The 22,932-nt window shown below is 40.6% G+C and overlaps 1 protein-coding gene and 1 long non-coding RNA gene across 8 annotated transcripts in view; one reads left to right on the forward strand and one right to left on the reverse strand.

Moving 5' to 3' along the window:
* Window positions 1–15,431, reverse strand: part of LOC309366389 — a 29,868-nt gene extending 14,437 nt beyond the window's left edge. The window contains exons 1-3 of one of the 2 annotated variants that reach the window (XR_014166679.1): window positions 14,820–15,431; window positions 14,457–14,550; window positions 14,031–14,053 (exon numbers count right to left, since the gene is read on the reverse strand). This is a non-coding gene — a long non-coding RNA (uncharacterized lncRNA). The remainder of the gene's footprint in view (window positions 1–14,030; window positions 14,054–14,456; window positions 14,551–14,819) is intronic. The other variant, XR_014166678.1, reaches the window with a different exon arrangement.
* Window positions 15,432–15,505: 74 nt separating this feature from the next.
* PHIP (PHIP subunit of CUL4-Ring ligase complex) overlaps window positions 15,506–22,932 on the forward strand; it is a 62,661-nt gene continuing 55,234 nt past the window's right edge. For 4 of the 6 annotated variants that reach the window (XM_081904789.1, XM_081904791.1, XM_081904793.1 and 1 more), the window contains exons 1-4: window positions 15,506–15,934; window positions 16,076–16,134; window positions 16,238–16,267; window positions 16,471–16,530. In XM_081904789.1, the coding sequence (XP_081760915.1) occupies window positions 15,862–15,934; window positions 16,076–16,134; window positions 16,238–16,267; window positions 16,471–16,530 (222 nt within the window). In that variant the 5' untranslated portion in view covers window positions 15,506–15,861. The remainder of the gene's footprint in view (window positions 15,935–16,075; window positions 16,135–16,237; window positions 16,268–16,470; window positions 16,531–22,932) is intronic. The other 2 variants (XM_081904790.1, XM_081904794.1) reach the window with 1 other exon arrangement.

A 22,932-nucleotide genomic window follows, 5' to 3' on the forward strand; every position in this document is an offset into this window, starting at 1 on the left:
CACAGTCAATAGAATTTTGAACAGCTGAGGTTATACTAATCCTTTTGTACATCTGCGAACAAAATACCCAGGGGATTAAATATTGAATGGAGACAAACCTTTGCAGTTCTAGATTCCCTCTCTTTCTGCTACCTGAAATTTGCTGTCAGAGTTTGAGCGCCCCGTTTTATTTTTCAACAAACCATGTAGCTGATGGTTGTGTGTAGTTAGTGAGAGATATTTAAGGCCAGTGAAGAAGTGGGATATTTAGAACAACAACTAATTGTACACAAATGGCCCCTTTATACTTTGCTATGAAAGTAGAAGTGGGATTGTTCTAAATATCCCACTTCTTCACTGGCCTTAAATATCTCTCACTAACTACACCCACTTTGGCGCATGTGGCGCTGTGGTCTAAACCACTGAACCTCTTGGGCTTGCCAATCAGAAGGTTGGCGGTTCGAATCCCCACGACGGGGTGAGCTCCCGTTGCTCGGTCCCAGCTCCTGCCAACCTAGCAGTTTGAATGCACGCCAAAAAATGCAAGCAGATAACTAGGTACCGCTCTGGTGGGAAGGTAAACAGCGTTTCCGTGCGCTGCTCTGGTTTTGGTGTTCTGTTGTGCCAGAAGCGGCTTAGTCATGCTGGTCACATGACCTGGAAAAACTGTCTGTGAATAAACGCTGGTTCCCTCGGCCTGTAAAGCAAGATGAGCGCTGCAACCCCAGAGTCGTCTGCGACTGGACTCAACTCTCAGGGGTCCTTCACCTTTTTATATCAAAGTTTACCAGGCTTGTGTGTTGAGCACACTGCTTTATGGTAGTGAGATGTGGGCAACGTAACACCCAGCAGGAGTGATGCCTTAACGCCTTCCTCATGCACTGCATCAGGAAGATTTTGGGCATCACGTGGCAGGACAGTCTGAAACAAAGATGTGCTCTCCCAAGCCCACATTCCCAGATGTTTGCATTTCAGTCTCAGTGACATCTATGCTTGCTTGGTTATGTCTACAGAATGGAAGATTGCAGGATCCCCAAGAACATGCTCTACGGAGAGCTGTCTTCAGGTACCAGGTCCATTGGCAGACCAACTCCGATGTCTGCAAATGTGACATGAAGGCTAGCAACCTTAATTTGACCGTGTGGGAATCCCTTGTAGATGACCACAGAGTCTGGTGACAATCAGCCACGTTGTGTAAACACAGCAGTAACCAGAGGAGGAATGACCACTGGGAGGAGCGCAGAAAGAAGAAATGCCATGGTACACATGCACTAGCAGAACCGGACACCTTCATCTACCCCAGCTGAAACAAAACATGTCTCTCCTGTATTGGTCTCTACAGCCACAGCAGGTGGATAACAGCTTGACTTCACCCCCAAAGGCACACTCCTCCACTGGCTCTGGAGAAGAGACGGATGCCAGCAATATCAGTTTACTTCTGCTGTTTTTACTTTATTTATATTCTACAACAGAATGGCTTTTCTTTTACAGCTCCGTATTTCACCCATATGGTGAAATGAGTTTCATTATGAGTTTTTTACATAATCATTTTTTTCAATTGAACCTTTAATAATTTTAAAAATGTCTGTAACTATTACTTTATTGGCATTTAATTAGAGGGAAATGGAAAACGCAATCAAAGCTGGTATACCTATAGCATACTACAATGTAAAAGAAAACTCTATTTTACATTAAGCTAAAGTACCCTAATTTAAGTTGAATAAACACTTCCTTTGCACATTTTCTTGAAAGCAGATCCTACTGAAATTAATGGGGCTTTCTTCTGAGTAATTAGGTTTATGTTTGGATACAAATCCCATTGATGAGCCATCCAGCTTAAGTTCTTATTAGCAGTAGTAACTAAACGTGTCACTGGTTTATGTAGACTGCATTAAAAAACACCATCCATTTTTCAAGGATTGCATCACCAGTCCTACAGTCCTCATCTGTATTTTGTTTCTTCATCAACTGAAATGGTTAATCTCTGAGCAGCAACATGCATAGGTCACTAAGCAGTATGGCAGGCTTCTACGTATGATGATTTCATCAAAAGGCAGGGTAGAAATTTTGTTTAAGTATTCTTCAGCTGTTCAGAACTGTTTGTTTCTATTACGATGAAATAACAACTTAAAAGTAGTGTAGTGTTTGTGTTCAGTTTATTTCCCAAAAGCTACCTTCCATTTAGCAGAATATAATTTCTTATATATTCTATTACCTTCATATTGTCTTTAAAGCTGTTTTGACACTTTTGGCGCTTTTGCCGGTGTAAATTTCTTGACCCCCCCTCCCAAGAGCTAAAGGCTTATCTTAACTCCTGCATCTCTCTTTGCAGTGCCACTTTAAAAGGCGTCAAGTAGTAGGACAGAGTGGGAGCTGATCTGAATCAATGCTTTTAACTTTTCAGGACAGATGGACTGCCAAAGGCTTCTCAGCCTTACTGTCTGAATCAACCTGTTTTACAAACCTTGCCATCCACCTTCAATAGCATCTATCTTTAGAAGGAACTTCTTATTACAATTAGACAGATCTAGGGGGCTGGGATGTTGACTGAAATATTTACACCCATAGCAATCCTGTGCAAGAGGAGAAGTGGAAGGCTTGCTGGGAACTTCCTGTTGCACTACTTGGGTAAGAGCTGTGTTGAAGAGGGTTGGTTCAATCACCTGGGCCGCATTCGCATACCTGCTGGTTGGGTTGAGACTGCCTATGTCATAGGGGTTGCCATTTTGGGGGCCCAAGGAGACAGGGACAAGAGGCCCTGGTATGCTTTTGTTGCTAGACAGCCTTAATGAAAAGACTGAGGAGCACCTGAAAGAGAGTCTGGGAGCATGGTTCTCAATGGGCGTGGTGTGCCACACAGGAGAGGATGGGAAGAGTGGTGGGAAGATTCAAGGACAATCAAAGCAACATTTAAACATTTCAGTGTAGTGTAGTATTGTATAAAAATAACTTTATTTGCAAAATATGGATATGTTTTCAAAATGAGAGCAAGAGCATCAAATGATACTGAGGACTAATAAATAATAATAATATGCTAATTAATATGCTAGTATGATTTATCGACTACTTTTAAAATGAGGCTGCATTTTAAATTGCATTTTAACCTGTATTTTAAATTGTTTTTTTCTTTCCTTTTTCTTTTCCACCTATTATGTTTTTACTGTGATGTTATTGGTGTTAGCCGCCCTGAGCCCGGCTCTGACTGGAGAGGGCGGGGTATGAATAAAATTTATTATTATTATTATTTTGATCCAGAATCACCGTTCGAACATAGTACTAGAGAGCAGCGTTGTCTATTCTTTTACATTACCAGAAGTACTGTAATGTATTTAGTGTTAACTCCGGAAGTGTATACTCGATTCTGACCAAATCAAGCCTCCTGGTGTATATTGTGCTCTAGTTTGGAGGCTTAGTACCCACCCCTTATGCTGTCATGACTTAGCTGAATAGAGGTCAGGTGAGTGGCACAGCCTCAATACTGTCCACTACTTTCTAATGCTAGAGGTGCAGCCCTGGCTTTTTATATGGCAAGTCAGCTGTAGCTAATGTGTCACGTTATTTCACGTAGAGTGCTGTATTGCCAGAGCAGACTGTGTGATGACTGAGATGCTGCTATGTTGCCGAACATAAATAACTATATAATTCCTATCATCACACACTCTATTATCTACTGCACAACAGCAACATTTGCTGGTGGTGTTAAGACACATTCTGCTGTGATCTCACCAGCCAGCTAGGGACACAAATATCGTGGCAGTGCTTTGACTCTGTGCAACCTAAAAGACGACAAGTAGACTGGATTTTAATTCAGGAATAATTTCAGCAGCCCACCTGCTGCCAATAGAGCTGACATTTCTAAAATAAAGCTCTGCCTCAAAATAATGTTTTGTTTTAGACGGCACTAGGACTATACGATATATAAGAAAGGGGTTATTATACTTTTACTTTTCAGGGCAAGCACAGAAGAAAAGCCTAACTCAGCAGGTTTCTTCACATTAACTACCTTTTGGACAGAAACCTGCAGCGAAGCTTGCAAAAAACACTTAATACATAATTTACTATTGAATGAATGCACCGATTTGGGTGTTCTAATTAGAGCGTTTACTATACAGCAGTGGTGCAGGTAGATAATTTCGGAACCTGGACTTAATGGTCTTACAAGCTACCCTCCCCCTTTAGATGGCCACATGTATTACCTCAGTTGTGAAACAGAATTAACATTTCTCTCCCCATCGCCTCAGGTCATTCTATGCTTTACAGCTGCTTCTATATTCCTGATACGTGAGATTGAAACACAGACAGCCCCAATTTAAACAAGAAATATTCTGAGCAGGTGTAGTTTCATGTTTTAAACTCAGTTAAATAATAGGATCATCGTGACTGTGGGAATAAAATGGAGTTTGCTTCTGTTGCCCTGCTGCTACGCACATTTTTTGTGAATGCATATCACTTTGCTGTGGGATATATGTGTGTGTGTGTATAAAATAAATAATAATAATAATAATGATAATAATAAAGGTCTAGAACTCTGTAGACATACGCACTGTATTTACTTGAATGTAATGCACACCTTTTTTGGCCAAATTATGTCACAGAAATTAGAGTGCACATTAGATTTGATGGTGCATTTACATTTGTTAGTAAATACTTCTTTGGTTTCAAGGTTTTGAAAATTGAGGTGCACATTAGAGTCACATAAATACACTATTAAAAAGAAAGGATATTGCAACAGTCAGCATCAGCACCATGCTGGTCCAGCTACTGACACCAGGCCTGTTTGCTGCTGCTCCTATCACCTACCACTCACTAGTTGTTGTCTGCAGCTGAAATACTAAGAAATACAACAACTGATTATCAAATTAAACAAACACTACATTTCAATCTTTGGAAAGCAGACCATAGAGGTATGCATTTTAAAAAAAGATTACTGCTTATTCATCTATGCAGATAGAAGTGTGTTGTGCTTTGTGTGTGTGTGTGTGTGCGCACACGTGGTTGGGGGGGCAAGGAAGTGCTTTCCACTATGAAAACCCAGTATCCATCCCACAAAAGATGTATTGATTAATTTATTATTTTAGGAATTTATACCCCAACTTTTTCATAAATATGTTTGGCTTCCAGGATAACAACAATAATTTATTTGCTTTAAAATGCTTTTTTTACCAATAATAATAATAATAATAATAATAATAATAAATAATCACGGTAAATGCAGCAGGAACAAAGTCAGGAAAGGCTCAATATGCTGGTATTAATTGCCAGGCAAAGCCTAGAATAGGAAGTAGTCATTCAGCAAGTGCCAGTAATGAAGGAAAAGTAGACGCTTGCCTTATCTCAGAAGGGGAGCTTTTCTATAAACCATGTGCAATAACAGAAAACATCCACCACTTTATTGTTGCAAATAGACCTCCACTGACCGTGGAACAAACAGGAGGGCCTCATTTGACAATCTTAGGGGAGAAGGCATTCCCTTAGTGAACCTGGTCAGAAGTTGCTTACGGCTTTATAGATAAATATCAAAACCTTAAACCTGGCCCAGTAGCATACTAAAACCAGTTCAATTTTTAAAAAAATAAATAAATGGTATCACAAATTTGCAATAAATTGCCCCAATTAGAAAGCTAGCCATTGCATTCTGCACTAACTAGCGTTAACAGCAGCCCCACCACAAATACAATTAAATCAACCCAAGAATGGCAAAATTAAAGAGGCAAAGATAGTAGCTAAAACAATAAAAAAATGCATTCCAATGAATGTATTTGCATAACAGGTGAATATAAAATGCAATGAACAGGCAAATAAGTGCTGCATTAAAAAAATACTTTTAATTAAAGATTTTCGTTTACAAAAGCACATGCACTGTCGCTTTCTTCAGGTTTTTTTCTAGATTAGTTACATTTGCTGTGAGACATTGACGTTAGATGCAGTATAGGGTTGGGAAGAAAGGGGACGGAGGACAGGACGAGAGAGGGGGTAGGGTGGTAAAATTTGTGTTCTTTTACTTAGTGTATGTGTGGGGTTTTTGGGTCAGCATCACTTGGGTAGGCTCTCTTTCTATTCGCTTATTATGTTTCCTTGGTGGTGAGAGGTTGAGGTGGACAACCAGTTGTTTTTCATTGGCTACAGTGGGATTTGTTTGTGCATGTGTCAGGGTGAGTTTTTTGGATTAAGTTAGCCCTACTGAATCGTATGCTGTTGGTGGGTTCATGCTGTTGTCTTGTTGGGCTGTGTGTAAGTGCTGCATTTTGACTAATAACTAATCAAGGATGTTATTAGCAGGAGGCATAGCTGCTCAGGAGCCCTTCACATGCAAGCAAAATTGGCTGCTGCACATTACTGCACAGACACTGTATCAGAAAGTGTAGCCAGCCTTGTAAGTTCACATACATTGCATGCACATATGTGCACATTAAAAACGTGTGAGCTGCCCATCAGAATTTTTCATAATTTCCTTGCTTTATTTCACTCACATGAGATGCTGACCGTACCTGCTTTGTGGTAGTTTGTCACATCAATATATGTGTTTACTTTGCCCACCACCACTTAAATATTTAATTGGCAATTAATATGCTGAATTTTTACTATATTAATCAGTAGGTGCAAATGTTAAACAGCGAGGCTGAGGCTTAAACACACAGTTCTTTTTAAAGCTATTTTGGTTCTAGTGTAACTGTAACAGAGAATGAAAAAGGATATTCTGAGTGATCAAAAATGAACGTCAGCTTTTCCTTAATCCACTGTGTGCTCTCACAGTTCCTTCAATATCTCAAAAAGGCCCCTTCATTTATATCAATTTGAAATTTAAGTTTAAATTATTTTGTTGAAAGTCACGATGATTAATCGACTAAAAGGTTTAAATCGGTAGATAGCCCCACTTATAATATGTAAGCAAAACAATTCAACAGCTGCAAGAGCCAATTCCCAAGAGACAAGACTGTGAAAGCAGACAATATACTGTTCTAACCAAGTAGGAATAATTGATCGTTCCCCCCATATATCTTATTGTGACAAATGGAATGTGTTTGTACATTATGTGTTTTACATGTACATTAAACAGACATATAATGTAAGGAAATTGTATACTTGAATGCATAGTGAATAACTGATTTGGAAGTAGCTCATTTAGAGAATGCAAAAACAAATATGCGATAAAAGCTTTAGAAATATATTTGAATTCTTAATGGCTTTTAAAGAACTTCTGTTAGATATAACCAGTTCATATTAGTTTTATAAATACTTGATTTAGTATCAATTGTAAATAGAAATATAAACATTTAACTACATTAAAATACCGTACCTACAAATAAAGGAACAATCAGTAGACCTTCCGAGTCACCAAATTAATCATTCTTGAAAGATATTGTTATAACTTTGATAAAGGAAATCTGCAGTAAAATATTATTCTATTCTTCCTTAATTAAGTTGCTTCCTAGCAATGTGATGCTTCAGAAAAAAGTACATTTGCATCAGGAAAGGCTTGCATTATGTCCACAGAAAACTTTACTAATCTTGTGTGCCTAAACTCAGTTGGTAGTAGTTTGCGGCCTTATCAAGCTTTTATGAATATATATGATGCTGCCTTATACAAAGTCTTTGGGGCTTTTAAATCTGAAAAAGGCAAGTAAAATACAGGCATATAAAATTATACACACTGGCAGAAAGTAGAATGTGAATGTTTTCTTCTTCTCCTAATACTAGAATAGGTAAAGGTAAAGGGACCCCTGACCATTAGGTCCAGTCGTGGCTGACTCTGGGGTTGCAGCGCTCATCTCGCTTTACTGGCCAAAGGAGCTGGTGTACAGCTTCCGGGTCATGTGGCCAGCATGACTAAGCTGCTTCTGGCGAACCAGAGCAGCACACGGAAATGCCGTTTACCTTCCCACCGGAGCAGTACCTATTTAGCTACTTGCACTTTGAATTGCTTTCGAACTGGTAGGTTGGCAGAAGCAGGGATCGAGCAACAGGAGCTCACTCTGTCGCAGGGATTAGAACCGCCAACCTTCTGATCGGCAAGCCCTAGTCTCAGTGGTTTAACCCACAGCGCCACCTGTGTCCCTACTAGAACTAGGGCTCATCAAATGAAGATGAATGTGCAAAAGGAGGCATTTCCTCACACAGCATGCAATTAAAACTACAGAAATTTCTTTCACAACATGTAGTGGTGGCCACTAACTTGGAGGACTTTAAAATTCATGCATACGACTATCAAAGGCTACTAGTCATGATGGCTATGTACTACCCCCAGTGTCAGAGGAAGTATGTCTCTGAATCCAAGTTGCTGGGAACACAAGAGGGAAAAGTGCTGTTGCACTCATGTCCTCCTGCTTATGGGCTTTCCCTAGTTATCTGGTTGGTTATAGTGAGAACAGGGTGCTGGACAAGGTGGTTTTGCTCTGATACCAAAGGACTCTCGATATATTCTGAAGCCAGGTTATAGGTCTCGCTAGCTCTAGGCAACCTAATGTGACAGTGGATGGGTCTTTTCGATGGTTGTTACCTGAGAGCCTTTAACTGGAAAGGTTAGGGATTGAACTTGCAACATTCCATGCACACCATATACACCTTAACTCTGTTTAATCCTTTCTCTAGAAAGCTCCCCATCCGATACCCAGAGGATTCTTAATAACCATAGGAGTCTAGCTAAATGGTTATTTACAGAATTTAAAAAGGAATGGCATATGTTGGAAAGATACACAACGGCAAAGTTTTGGATGACCAAGGTTTATGATTCTGGGAACAAGTGCTCCTTCTCTGCCTCACCCCTCAAATCCTGGCTCATTATCTTGGTTTGTTAACTGACAGTAAACCAGAACCATCCTGTTCAGATATAATGGGAACTTGGGCTTACAGCAAGCCAAGAATGAAGCTGTTGTGTGAATGGAAGAACATTTGATCCAAATTCTCATTCCTGGCTTCATAAACCATGGTTCATCAACTTAAGAAATAGCTTGAACGGTGCCAGCAAATGGTAGTTTAAGATGATGCTAGTGATGTATCTTAAAATGAAATATCTAACGTAAGGAGGCTTAGACTTGAATAACTGTGTAGTATACAGTAGGCATACACTTCTATGTAACTTCTCCCCATGGGCTTATTATTGATTTTAGATAGTAGCAACTGATGACATTTGTAAAAGGAGAATGAAATATCATGCAATTCCACTCCATACCACCACATATTATTGTTAAACTGTTCTACAGGGCAAGTCACTCATCTGACCAATGCCTTGAAAGAAGCAACATATTAAACACAAGGCTGTGTATTAAGATCAGTGCCCTGACTGAGTAACCCCTCAATCCATGTGGAACCCATCTTCCAAGAACTGTTTCCTCACTCTCTACAGATTTGTAGCAGATTCATTTGTGTGTATATAAAAATTAACACTACTCAGTTATCCTCTCACATCCTACAGCTTAGGGACTTCACAAGGGTAAGGTAACACTTCAAAAATGTAACATTTAGCTGATCAGCTGTTTAGAAAGAGACAGAGGGTGCTTAATGCAATCCTCCTGTCCACCAAACAGCCAATTTGGGGGACTCCCCCTCCCCACACCACCTCTGTATCAGGGCACTGGTTCTGAACTGTTGACACCTCAAATATTGTTTTCCCTTCTATTATCTTGAGGCTTGATTGGTGATGATACCAGAAAGCTAAGATCAGGATCAATCTTTGAAAAGGATCTTATTTGTAGCTTTGAGGAACGTTTCTGTAGCTGTTATAGAAAGTTGTAAGTTGACTCAAGCTTTCTTTCAATCACTCATAGTGAACAAAGCCCTTGCCTTCTATGAAATAACCCTAATTTTTGAAATAGATACACATCATCAGAAACTATATTAGCGTTAGGTAGCTCACTAGTCTGCTGTGTTGTAGCTTCTTAGCAGATTGGTTTAGCTTCATGACAGTAATTGTCATTAAGTAACTGTAGTGAAGTGAGGTAGGCAACTGCATTTAGGGACAAAAACCAATTGAAAGCAGTACTGTGAACTAAAAATTACAACTTTCCAAAGGTACAAGCCTTTAGCTATTAACTGACTTGTTGTTGCAGGGTTTTCAGACGATGAGTGTTATACTTTGTACATGTGTGTTTTTAAATAGTTTTGTTTTCAGTGCTGTTTTTAATACGGTTATTTATTTGTTTTTTAATATTTATATTTATTGTGTCTTTTAGTTGTAACTGTATTAATATATGCTATGAGCAGCCTTGGGTCCCGCACTGGGCAAAAGGCAGCATGTAAACTAAAATAATAATAATAAAAATAATATGTATATATTTAGAACTGCTAGTATGCAGTTTTGTTTAATAGTCTGAGCCAAACTCAAGATACTCTGGGATGAGAGTGTTTAGATTCAGCAGATCCCAGACTTTCTTTCTAAGCTGGGGCTTTGGTGGTGTAAGCTCCTCACCTTGGTTGGGCTGGAGATAAGATGGTGGAACTTAGAACAACATAAGTCCCCCAAAAGGGATGACTGGGAGACAGGGCAAACAGAAATCTATTCCAAAACCTGTTCAGCCCAGTCATGTCACCTAGGGCCCACTCTTCAAAACTCATGTCCACACTCACCTGCCAGTTTAGTTGGCAAGAATCCCTCCCAGAGGCTCCTAAATGCCATAACTTCCTGTAGTTAGGATTATTCTGCTAGTCCCCATCCACAATACTCACATGGCATGACTGAACTTCTAGGACTGAAATTACATGAAATGTCTAAGGGAAAATGTGCAAATGTTAATCCTGGACAATGTTTACATAATTAGCATTTAGAAGACCTTGATGCACACTTGTATGTAAAATTTAACACGAGAGACAAAATAGTAAAAAATAACTATATAGGAAGAGAGCCAGAGTAAGAAATATTAAAAAGGCTATGAAGTTCATTGGAAAAAAAAATGTTTGCAAGACATATCAACTATAGGCATCACCCCTCACATATATTTTCAGCACTACTTCCACTATAGAATGTGACAATTTAGGATAACTTTAATTCCCTGACTATGTTTTAGGCCTTTAATTGTGCAACAAACAAATTCAAGAATCTACCCTCACTTATTCTCAGTGTATTAGCCCTGGCAGCTTGCCCATTGTACTTGTTCCTCATTACTAAAACTGCAAGTTGAAAAGTACAAAACAGGCAAGGCAAGAGATGTATTGCTCTGGGTTTTTGCAGAAATGTATTTGTGTAGTCATTTTAAACAACTTTTCACAACACTCCTCATTTCACCACTTTCCTCAACAGGGTGTGTGCCAGCAAAAACATTTATGCAAATATATTGATAATGCACTATACGTGGGTCTGAAAATGGTACTGTATAACTTGAGTTATCAATCCATATTCATTAGAGGACTTTTACTCATACTGTGTTCTACTAGTATGTTAGTTGTGATAAATATGTAGAAACATTGCTATTTCCTTTCAAAAAGAAAATATTTCCTGCTATTTGATTGTAACAGTATGTTTAGATCCAAATGTGTTGTTCCACGAGCAGAAAGCATTTTCTGCTCATGGAAGGGCTATTTCTGACTTAGAATTATGTGAAAGAAAGTGCAACACAGTTAGTGCAAATCATTGCACAACCACTTGTGAAAGACAGTTTGCTATATCTCTCTGGTTTCCATTGGTTGGCATTAGAGATAGCATGAGCGTCGCTCTCGACTTCTATGAATGGAAGGGGGAATTTGATTCTTAAGGATTCCTTAAACCTCTGCTCCAGAGGATTGTGAAACCTTTCAGAAAGCATGGAAGGTGGCTCAGGTTGACTGCAGAAGGAGGGAGAAGTAGGTGAAAATCACATTTTCCCCCTTTACATTTGCAAGAGCCTCTAGTAGAATAAAGGCCCTTGCAGATGTGGAAGGGCACCTTTGCATCTAGCTCCAAATCTTCCAGAAATGCTTATAAGTTTAAATCACACATTTGGAAATCAAGCCCTAATGGATAAGGTGTGAGAAGCTCCCCATTGCAAAGCAAACCTTAATGGCTGGGGTGCAAAGAGTTCTGCATTGCAGAGTGAATATTGCAATGTAGAAATATTTGCACCCTAGCTCTTAGAGCTTGCTTTGCAGTGGGGAACACCTCTTAAACAACATGGGACCCCCCTATCTCCCTATAATTGATCATTTGCCTAGATGCAACACTTATACACTACAGTATGGACCATACTTCGTATGCATACTGTGGTGTACCTCCAGGTACTTTGTTCCATGAAGTTTTCAAACAGTTCATGAAACAATAATAAGCATAGTTGTTCCACTCATGTTTCTTTGGATCCATCCCCCAAAGTGTTTCTCAGCCTTAATAAAAACATTTTCCTTTGGGACAATGCCCTTGATGTTTCTCACAATTTCCTGTCTTACTGAAAGAAATGCACATACAATGATATGCAGTTAATTATATCTATTTCTAATATTCCAGAAATACTACGGTCAGTGTTATCTACATTTGTTTTAGTTACAGCAAATATTTTTATTGTCAAATATTTTTCTAAAAGAGGAAAGAGTTTCATAAACTGCTACTAAAGGTCTTTCAATTTCTCTGTAAAATATGCATCTACCATGGGGAAAACAAATCTTTGTAAGTTTCCTGAAACTCAGCAATCCTACAGTAATGAAAGGCATGCCAAACATTCATTTTCAGAAAGTTAAATTAAAACCATGTTACTACCACTTGTAATTATAACATGATTTTGTAAAATTAAAACCATAACGTCACTAGTTAGACTACATCGTTACATATTTTAAATAGCTATTTTATTCTGAAAAGGGGAATCTTACTTGTGTAGGACAAACCTCATTATAACAGAAGCAGTTCACAAAGAACCTATTACATCTCAATGACAGTGGAACTAAAATATTTCTCTTTAAGGATAATGCAACTCGACACAAATGCAGGAATTTCAAAATATACTACTGGAGACCGTGTGAGAGACTTCAGGAATACATTTTTCTAGCAAAGAAAACAATAACATTACTGGGACTTAGCACAATGCACTGCTGAGACATCACTGATAATAAGCTGTTACAATTAAAAGAACGAACAAACCTCAACATCCTCTATTCTAAATGTACAATACCAAAATAATTCTAAGACTTCTGTAGAAGAAAAAACAACTTGCATGCAAAACAAAATCCAATGATCTTATTGCAGAGAAATAATTTTAAAATGATAGAACTGCACCTTCTGCTTGTATTTTTAGTGTGCTATACACTGGTGATTATAGAAATGTCAGTGTTTTTGCATGTGAATTCAATCAACAGAATTACTGTGGGATATATAATACAAAAAAGGAAAGCCTTTATAGTCACAATCATCTTTCTTCTAATTAAAAACTAATTTCTTTCAGAGTAAGTAACATTGAAATACTGATCCAATATCAATAGATCATAATTTATATAAATACCTTAGCTATATTTGTACACATATAAGCAACCATAAAAAGAGCAGGATAAACTTGCAAATCTTATTAGCACTGCCTATTAAGGTCTTTATTCACATTCTACATCTTAAATATAAGGCTCCAGAGTAACTGAAAAATATAGTACTTTATTAAAAGATTGATTAAATTAAAACCATACAATTCTAGAATGTAAAATAAAAGTATCAGGTTCAAATGGGGGCCACAAAAATAGTAGGAAAATGAAATGGTGAAGATGCTAAAACAGAAAAGCTTGTAATACAAAATCACTTCAGTTCTAACTTAATATTAATCCTGTATTAATTTGTTACTCATCTCAGGATGACATGTGTACCTTCTAGGTATCAATTTTTCTAATTCCAGAAATAACATTTTCCAGATATATGGTTTCTTTTTTGTGATAGGATGCAAAAGACTACTGTAGCAATTGCTCTTGCAAGTTTACTCAGAAGGAAGACCCACCGAGTTTAATAGGGCTTATTTCAGGGTAAGTTGGTGTAGGATTACAGTCTTACTACAGTTCCAGTTTTGTGCTGAAATAAGCATATATGCAGCCTCTTTTGTGAGCTGGGGCCTTAATAACTTGACACTTAAAAAATCATTAATACAACATATTATATAATTATTTACTTGAAAACTACATACCTTATTTTAGTTCAAAGCTGCAACTTTGGAGAGAGGAAATCATTTTAGGTTAGCATAGTTCGAGCATCTCTAGAACATATCACTGTAGCTTTACTGTATTTGATGAGCAGTTTTTAACTGATTTGCACTAATTGCTTAAATGGCCGCTTTTTCTTTCTTTTTTGAAATACAAAAATTGCCCTATGCCCAACTTTCAATCCCAAAACATTGATATATTACATAACAAATGCTGACCACTGTTTACTCTGATAAAATTCAAACTGTAACACATCATGCCTCTAAAGACACTTCCCTAAGATGGAAATAAACACTTTAGGCAGGTGAGCCCTGTTCATTACCTAAATACAGCATGAAACACAATATGTAAATGTAACCATTAATCATGCCATAACCCTTCTGTATGTTATCGATCCAGCTGTAAATTACCTCAAGTCCAGCCATAGGTTGCATCCATTTTCATCCTTTTCACTTGTCTGCTTTCATAATAATATTGCTGTCTTAACCCGCCGTCTCCCACTATCTAAGTAATAAACCAGGGCAAACGCAAATGTTGACATTGCACCTTTTAATAACACCAGGAAGTCATTTCATGCTCCTCTTTAAGCCAGAGGGAGAGAGTCAATAACAAAGGAAAAGCTGTAGAGACAAGGCGTATGAAAAATATATATACATTTTTATTTCTTCCTTACACACACATACATATATACACACGCTCGCCCACCCCTAATGAGTAACACTTAGGAAAGAGAAAGAAAACAAACCAAAACCACGCATGACATTGCAACTTACAAGCAGATGGGAATCTGTAGCATTTAAAGGCGACAAGGAGGCATGTGGAAGAAGAGAGAAAGCCTGGAGAGGACGGGCCCGACCTGCTCACCCCCCTCCCCCAGCAGGCCCTGGCACGGCGAGGGCCGAGAGGAGCCTCTCACGCCCGCCTCGCCCAGTGGGGCCTGCGGTCCCTGGGGGGCATTTTTTTTTGCCTCATTCGGTTCCTAGTTCGGCTACATTGAAACTGAGCAACTTCCAGCGCCAACGCCGCCAAAGGGCCTCTCGCGCACAACCCTCCCCCCTCCGCCTTCCATCGCTCCTCCCGCCTCCGCGCGCGCCGTATCCCTCCGCCGCCGAGGCCTCCCAGCCCTTCTCTACAGAGAAAGCGCCTTTCAGCCGAAGCTGCCCGCCCACCCATCCACACCCCGCCTCTGCCAGCTCGCTCCGACATCTTCGCTCGGCTTTCCCCCCACTAGTCCGGAGCGAGCTTCAGCTCGAGCGCGTTGTTTTGCGTGGGGAGGGGGAGGAGGAGGAGGGGGGAAAAGAGAGGCAGGGCTCTCTAGGGCGGGGAGCGCAATACCACCACCACCCAAGCCCGGGGAAGGCGACCTGAAGGAAAGGGAGTGAAGGGGGTTGAAGGAGGGGGGGGCGCGTGTGCTTGTTTGTGTGTGTGCGCGCGCCCGCCCTGAGGGGAGGGGGGCTGGAACTCTTTGTCTCGGCGGAGGGATCGCGTTCTCTACTCCGCCCGCTCTCTCGCTCGCTTGCGCCCGAAGCTGGCTGGCTGGCTGGCTGACGAGAGCGGCAGCAGCAGCAGCAGCAGCGCTTGGGTTGGCGGCGGGTTTTGCTGCGAGTTGTTGTTTCCTCCTCCTCCTCCTCCTGCTGCCGCCGCTGCTACTGCCGCCCGGGGCTTGAATGGTGGAGCCGAGCGCCTCGCTGCTGCGGCTGTTGCCGCCGAACAAACAGTGACAGCTCCCGGGCGAGCGCCGTCGTCTCCTTCGGCTCGCAGGGCCCCGCCGCCGGGGGAGCTCGGCCTCAGCCAGCCGGGCTCCTCTCGCTCGCCATGTCCGGGGACGGCGGCGGCGGAGGCGGCGGGAGCAACAACAGCGGCAGGCACACGGCGGAGCTGCGAGCGGGTAAGTGAGGGGCCGGGCTGCCGCCTCCTCCTCCTCCTCCTCCTCCAAGGCCGTGTTTCTCTCCCCCCCCTCTCCTCTCACGGCGCGTGTTCGCCTTTCTCAACCCCCCCGTTTTCGCCCTTCTTCCCACCCCCCCTGCAGAGCTCTATTTCCTCATCGCCCGCTTTCTGGAGAACGGACCCTGCGAGGAAGCGGCTCAGGTAAGCGCGCTGGCGCCGGGGTCTGGGCCTGCGGGGTGGGCTGCCGCCGCCTCCTCCGGCTTCTGACGGCCCTCCTTCCGCTCCTCTTTTGTTGCTCCCGCAGGTCCTGATCCGAGAAGTCGCCGAGAAGGAGGTAAGCGCTGCGAGCGCCTTCCAGTCCGGCGCTCTCCATCCGCCTCAGCGCCGGCGGCTGCAACGGCCTCGCCTCCTCCCCTCCCCTTTCCTCCGCCATCCCGGGCGGGCGGGCGCTGCTGGGGCGTCGGGAGGGGGGTGGGGTGGGGGGGCGGCTAGTAGCCCTCGGTGACCGGGGGTGTGTGTCTTTTTTTCTCCCCCCAGTTGCTTCCTAAGCGCACGGACTGGACGGGGAAGGAGCATCCCAGGAGCTACGAGAGCCTAGTAAGAGAAGCGGCCGGTCGGCGTGGTTGCGATGTGATGTACTAGGGAAAGTTTGTGAGCAGCCCTTTAAAAATTGAATTTCCCGCAATTTTTTTTTAAAGCAACTTAAAAAAAAAATAGGGGCCAGTTTTTAAGCTCCCGGTTTTTTGCTTTCTGGACGTGGCGGTGTGTGTTGTTTATAAGAAAGCAGATGGTGCCTCCGAAGTCAGAAATCTGGGGTCCCCGAGTTAGGGTAAATAATAATAATCCTACTAATGCGAGAGCCCTAGAGTCACTATGCTAGAAATAAAGGTACGTCATGGATGTTGTGCGGGGAAAGCGAGAGAACAGGGAGGGGAGGAGCGAGCAGGAACTGCTTGCGAGAGACAGGCAGGCCTGTAGGAGATGGGGGCGCTCTATTCCATGCAGTCTCGCTTCACATACACAATGGGGCTGAGCAGATATTGAGCAACTGTAAGCAGGCTTTATTCAGGGAAGCCCCACAACTTCCTTAAGCTTTTATCTTTTGCTTGGAACATAACTAATAAAAGCTGCTTTGTGGTTGTAGTCTCAGTCAGTATATGCATACAGTAACCTGCTCTTTGTGTCCGAGTTCTGGTAATGTGGAATTTCAGAGCAGAACGTTAGTTTTAAATAGAGATCTGTTAGGCAGTGGCAACTTTGTGGACTAGTGTGCTGTTTTATTGAACAATTATTGTGCGTTCATATATCACTTTGGTTGCAGAATTTGTTTTTTTCTGTCCTTCATGTCATTCTGACAAGTTTTAGGTGGGTTTTGTTTTCTACTCTTGATTGAAGGAGTGCTTGCTTTAAAACAAGTCAGGCTAAACTAGAAGAGGCACTCAGATCTGGGTTTTTTTGGGGAGGAAGTTCAAAGTAGCATTTAAGATGCCTGCAGGATATATTTTACTGCCCACCCTTTTCAGGCCAAGGAGCAGGTGGGTGAAGAGTTGTAGATCAGGAAAACAGTACAGAGGTGAGAAGAGCTGAACATCTTTTCTAGCAATTTCACTCCTTCATATAGCTGCTTGTAAAATGTGTGAGAGAGAAATCTATGAGAAATTTGATCATTTAGCCTTCAGTGGTTTTACTAGTTGTGTCTAAATCAACATTTCTCAAACTTCTAATAGTTAGGACACACTTTTTATGAGCTAAAATTCAAATTGTGCCATCATTTGTACACTCCCCAAACCATACTTTCATAGTATATTGGAATAAGAATTATCCACTTAAAGAACTGTTCATCTTGTGTGTTTATTTGAGTGAGTGATGTGGCTATGCCTCCCTGACTGAAAGCAAACAGGGCCAGAACAGTGACTCATACAGGACAGGCACAGCTAGCTGCAACATCCAAGGGCAGGTAGTTCTGCTTTGTTTCTCAGCAGGAGTGACTGAATGATAATCACACCCAAAATTTCCAGTGCCCAGTGAAGTCTTTATTACAAGGGCATAAGGCCAAAGCAGTAAATTATGCAGAGTTGCAGTGGTCTGCCTCTTTTCTGAGTGGGTACTATTGGCTCACAGAAGCTTTAAAAGTATTTTTGACATTCTAACAGTTTCTCATGCAATGTGAGTTTTGGCATGGTCCTGAATATTTTTAATATGCTAGTAGTTTAGATCAATAAGCTGGAAATGTTTAGTGAACGATAAATGACTGTTAAACTACTACAATTGGAATGTTCTTCTTTATACATCCATTGCAGCATGTGAGTGATATCCCTGGAGAGATAGCTCACGAGTGCTTATGTTTTCCAGTGTTGTTAATACTTGAATGAGGCACAAAGGCACATGGAAGGCAGCAGTGTCTTTGGAAAGTAAAGTTTATGTATAATCACCTTATTTTTTAAAAAAGATAAACAAGTGTGAAGTCCTGGATTTTTTTTGAATTGTTGGCTCCTCCCCCCCCCCAAGTTATGAAGTCAGAAATGTCTCTAGGCTCCCGGTTACCAGTACAACAGCAGACTTTTATAACAGCACAACATGATTTGAGGTCATGTTTGTAAAGTTCACTTTTAACAAATTCCTAAAGTGCTTTGACTTGACACTGAAAGAAGAGGTGAGGAATCATAGGAGTGGGGTCCTGATAGACATTGCATTGTTTTTTTTAAAAAAAATAAATGATCTTATATTTATTTTAATTTGAGTGATACAGAAGCAAGGATGAAGTTAGCCTTTCCTTATAAATCTGATACACACATTACTAATCACATGAATTCTTGCTAGCCTGTCTGTTTGCATATACTACACACTAATTTCTGTCATATTAACTGCTTGAAGAAAGATAAATAATCAGACCTTAAAATTAAAAAAATAAAACCCCGTCCTTCTCTCACAAGGGTTATTCTTAACTGTAGCAGGCAGCCTGACAAGTAAGTGTTGTCAACTCAAATGAATAAATTCAGTAGTCATTGGGATTGGAATCCTGTTACTCATTTGGAGACTTCCTAAGCAGCGTCAGACACCATTCACAGTAATGCTTATTTAATCTTCATTAGACCTGAATTGTGATGTGCCACTTCCTTGTCCTCTCTCACCCTCAGCTTATTCCTGGACCCCTAAGGTTTTGGGTGATGTTGTCCACCTTCAAACCATAGCTCTGTGGATAAAGCTAAAGCATGTAGCTTAAGGCCTCAGGTTTGTGTGTGTGTGGGGACAAATCTTGAAGACACTGGAGGGAGCTATGCTGGTCAGTATGTTTGGATTTAACAAGTGATCCAACACAGTACTGTTGACTCCTTACACCATTAGTCCCTTTCTTCCTCATCTTTCCACTGTTGTCCACTTGTGTACTCTTTTGGTTAATTTATTGTACATGGCTATCATTTTCTAAAGGTTCTAGATTCAGGTAGGTAGCCGTGTTGGTCTGACACAGTAGAAATATATATTAAAAAATAAAAAAATGTCCAGTAGCACCTTAGAGACCAACTAAGTTTGTTCTTGGTATAAGCTTTCGTGTGCATGCACATGTCTTCAGATACAATGAAACAGAAGTCACCAGACCTTTATATATAGTGAGAGGGTGGGGAGGGGCATTACTCAGAAGGGTGGTGGGAATGGGTGATTGGCTGATAGGTGTGGTAAACCTGTTGGTCTTACAGGAAAAAGCAAGGGATGAGATGGCCAAAAATAGCTTTATCATGTATAATGAAATAAGAATCCAATGTTTCTATCCAGACCAGGTCTCTTCATTAGTTTTCTAAAGTTGCTGCCTTCATGGCATAGTGGACCCTTGCTGTTAATTCTTGGTTGCTGAATGAACAACACTGCATGTTTTATTGAGCATATGGTCAGTAATACCAGAAGTGGCTATTGAGGACTGCTTAGCCATTTTCTTAGAATCTTCCGTCTACTCAATTCAGTCACTGGGTTACTGATCGCTGCACTTCTGTGTTTCATTTTGAACATATTAGTTGTGTGTTTTAAGTATAAAACATGTGTTTTGGGCGCCTTTAACCAAGTATCTCCTCCTTCTCAAGTGTTAATGTATGTTCACATTCTCAAGGTGATTGCTGTTAGTAGTTTCACTTCTCCACCTGCGCTTTCCACAGTCCTTTTTGAAAGTCCAAACTTAGGTTCTTTGATGCTGCTTGTACAAGGGATAGTAGAGATGCCTTTTGGGTTGGTTGTATCTATGGGGTGGAGTACTTGGTCCTCTCATGGTAATTTATGCTGTCCTTCCTTCTTTTTCTGAAGCCTCCCAGGGGCTTGTGGTGGTTTGTCTATGGAACTTTTTTTTACTCACTGTTTTATTTTTATGGTTGCAGTTTGTTTTTTATGAACTGCTGTGAGATCTTCATATGCCTTAAGTTGTGTGCATGGTTTGTGGTGCAGAATTGCATTGTTGCAGTTGCAGAATTGGAGTTTTTAGTAGCTGTTCATGTCTGCAAAGTGGAGAAGATAACACTGTGTCCATTTCTCATCACCTGTTTGTCTTCCACTCAGTGATCCTGTTGTGTATTTCTTGTTGCTTGCATTCAGTATTCACGATCAATTTTTCCATAATGTTGCAGAGTGTGGAACAGAGTAGTGATATGTGTGTTCCCCATCCTCTAGCTGCAATTCAGATGTGACTGTGCAGCGTTGACTTATCATGGCAATGTGTGCTGGCATTTGTTTTTAGTTGTGGTGCTTCATAAATATGTGTTATCTGTTGATAAAACATGGCTTCTATTTCCATAGCAGAAGCATTGTAAGATACATTGTAAGATACATTGTAAGATACATTGAATCTGCAAGAACTGAAGTTGAGTAGGGATCTATGTAAAGTTTATGCAATAGAAATCCAGACCTGTTAGATGCTCAAAAAGGGATGCGCAGAATTGAACTGTGATATACTTTTTTTGTGAGATGTTACTAGACTTGGGAATTACTTGCTAGCATGCTTTTAATGTGCCGCTTAATGTATTGGATTCCTATTGCTCACTGAGGTTTCTGCAGTTTTCCTGTTCTTCCGTAAACTGGAAGGATATGTTTAGTTGTATGAAAAAAATAGGTAAGTGTAAGAACATAAGAAGTCCTGCTGGCTCAAAGGCCCATCTAGTCCAGGACCCTGTTCACATAGTAGCCAACGGGATTCCTATGGGAAGCCTGCAGCAACACTCCTGCCACTTGTGTTCCCCGTCAACTGGCATTCAGAGGCCTGCCACCTCCGATACTAGAGGAAAAAAATTCAATCTTGGGAATGCCAATGAGTTAAATAACTATCTGATAAAGCTACATGTCCCAAGTGTAGAATGCAAATCTAGACACTGCCAAATGCTTCTAAACATTGCTTCCCTAACTTGGTTGCCAAATGGTCATTCATTCAATGAAAGGCAAAGATGGGATCTGTTTGTGTAGACTGGGGACCCTTATTGTGAGTACAGATTCTTGTTTGTAAAGCCTTTTTTTGACTTTCTGCTAAAAATGTGAAAGTTAGGCGCACTCTGGTAGGTTCAATACTGCTCCCCCCACCCATGTTTTGGTAGAATGTGTGGCTGGAACATGTAAAGAAGCTGTCTGAAAAATGTAATCACACATCAGAAACCATTCAGTTTACATGCATTATATCCATTCATTATGTTATTAATTTATTTTATGAAACAATGCCTTTTTAGAAATGGATTTTTTTTCTGTCAGAAAAATATATCAGTGGACAATTTTCTGGCACACATCTGTAAGTATAGTAAGAATTAAATTAGACTCTTGGCAGTGGTAAATGCACTTGCTAATTGTGCTAGCACAACATTGAGGATGATTCATATATGACCCTTACTATGATAGGTGTAGAGTTGTGTTGGGAAAGAAATATTTGTTTAGAAGTTCACGATAGTTGCTTTTCTGTCTGTGCTATAAGATTGCTTAGGGGAAGAAAAAGTTATAGCATTTGGCATTCTTGTTATGACGTAGCTGGCATAGTATTTTCTAGCTGTATATATTCTGCATACTGGATTGGAGCCAGATTAATTTATTTGCACTTTGATTTTGAGTGAGAGTGTCAAGTATTTCTCAGAAAGCATATACAGAACAGGAAAAGATATGGAAAAAGACACCTAAGCTGATTTAATGACTGGAGCACTTCCTTTGCAATGAAATACTAAAGCAGTTGCATTTCCTTCTTGAGAAAAAAGAGAGCGTGAGGGAATAAGGAAGTTGGTAACTTTTTCTTCTTTTAGAGTGACGCTGGTAGCTTCGAGGTTAAGGACTTTCTCAGTGGTAGCGACTGAGGATGATATTGGTAATAACAAGCTGCAGAACGTTTTTGAAAATTGCATGTTCTATTGCATGGTTTATTTTCCTACTATCTATTGTGTTTTTAAATGGATTGAATTGTTCATTGTTTTGATCTTTTTAAAAAAGATTTCTTTAAAAAAAACTGTGGCTTGTCTTGAATATCTGAGTAGACCAGAAAATAGAATATGAAATAATGTAAAAAATGCTTTTATTTACACTTACCAAAGCTGCCCTTTCAATTTTTCTATTGTGAAGCTCTGCATATCACACTGCTGGGCACATTTACTTGCATGCCCACACTACATCATACCTCATACAGAAGCTCTTGAGTTGTCCTGTTCTTCCAGGTCTTGTTTACAGCTCCTCTCATGTTGATTATTATAGCTGTGAAAGTTCCTAAGCCCATGTTGGGATGCCTCACTTTGTCCCTACTTTCCTGTAAGTATTATAACCCTAGTTATATTTCTGGACCAGTCCAGACCAGAGTCTGTTGTCCTGCATTCAATTTAAAGTAGTGACCAGCTGCATGGTTTGCAGCCTACTCTCATATTAGTTGCTGCCTATAAAATGGGGATTCAGTTTATCACAATTATAATCCCTTTAGAGGTATTAACCACAGATTTGTGTGATCCCTTATACTGTCATCTAAAGCTAGTGACAACCATCATATTTTATGTGTGTTATACTTAG

Source organism: Podarcis melisellensis (genome assembly GCF_964234715.1).
Source record: "Podarcis melisellensis genome assembly, chromosome: 3".
NCBI classification, from domain to species: Eukaryota; Metazoa; Chordata; class Lepidosauria; order Squamata; family Lacertidae; genus Podarcis; species Podarcis melisellensis.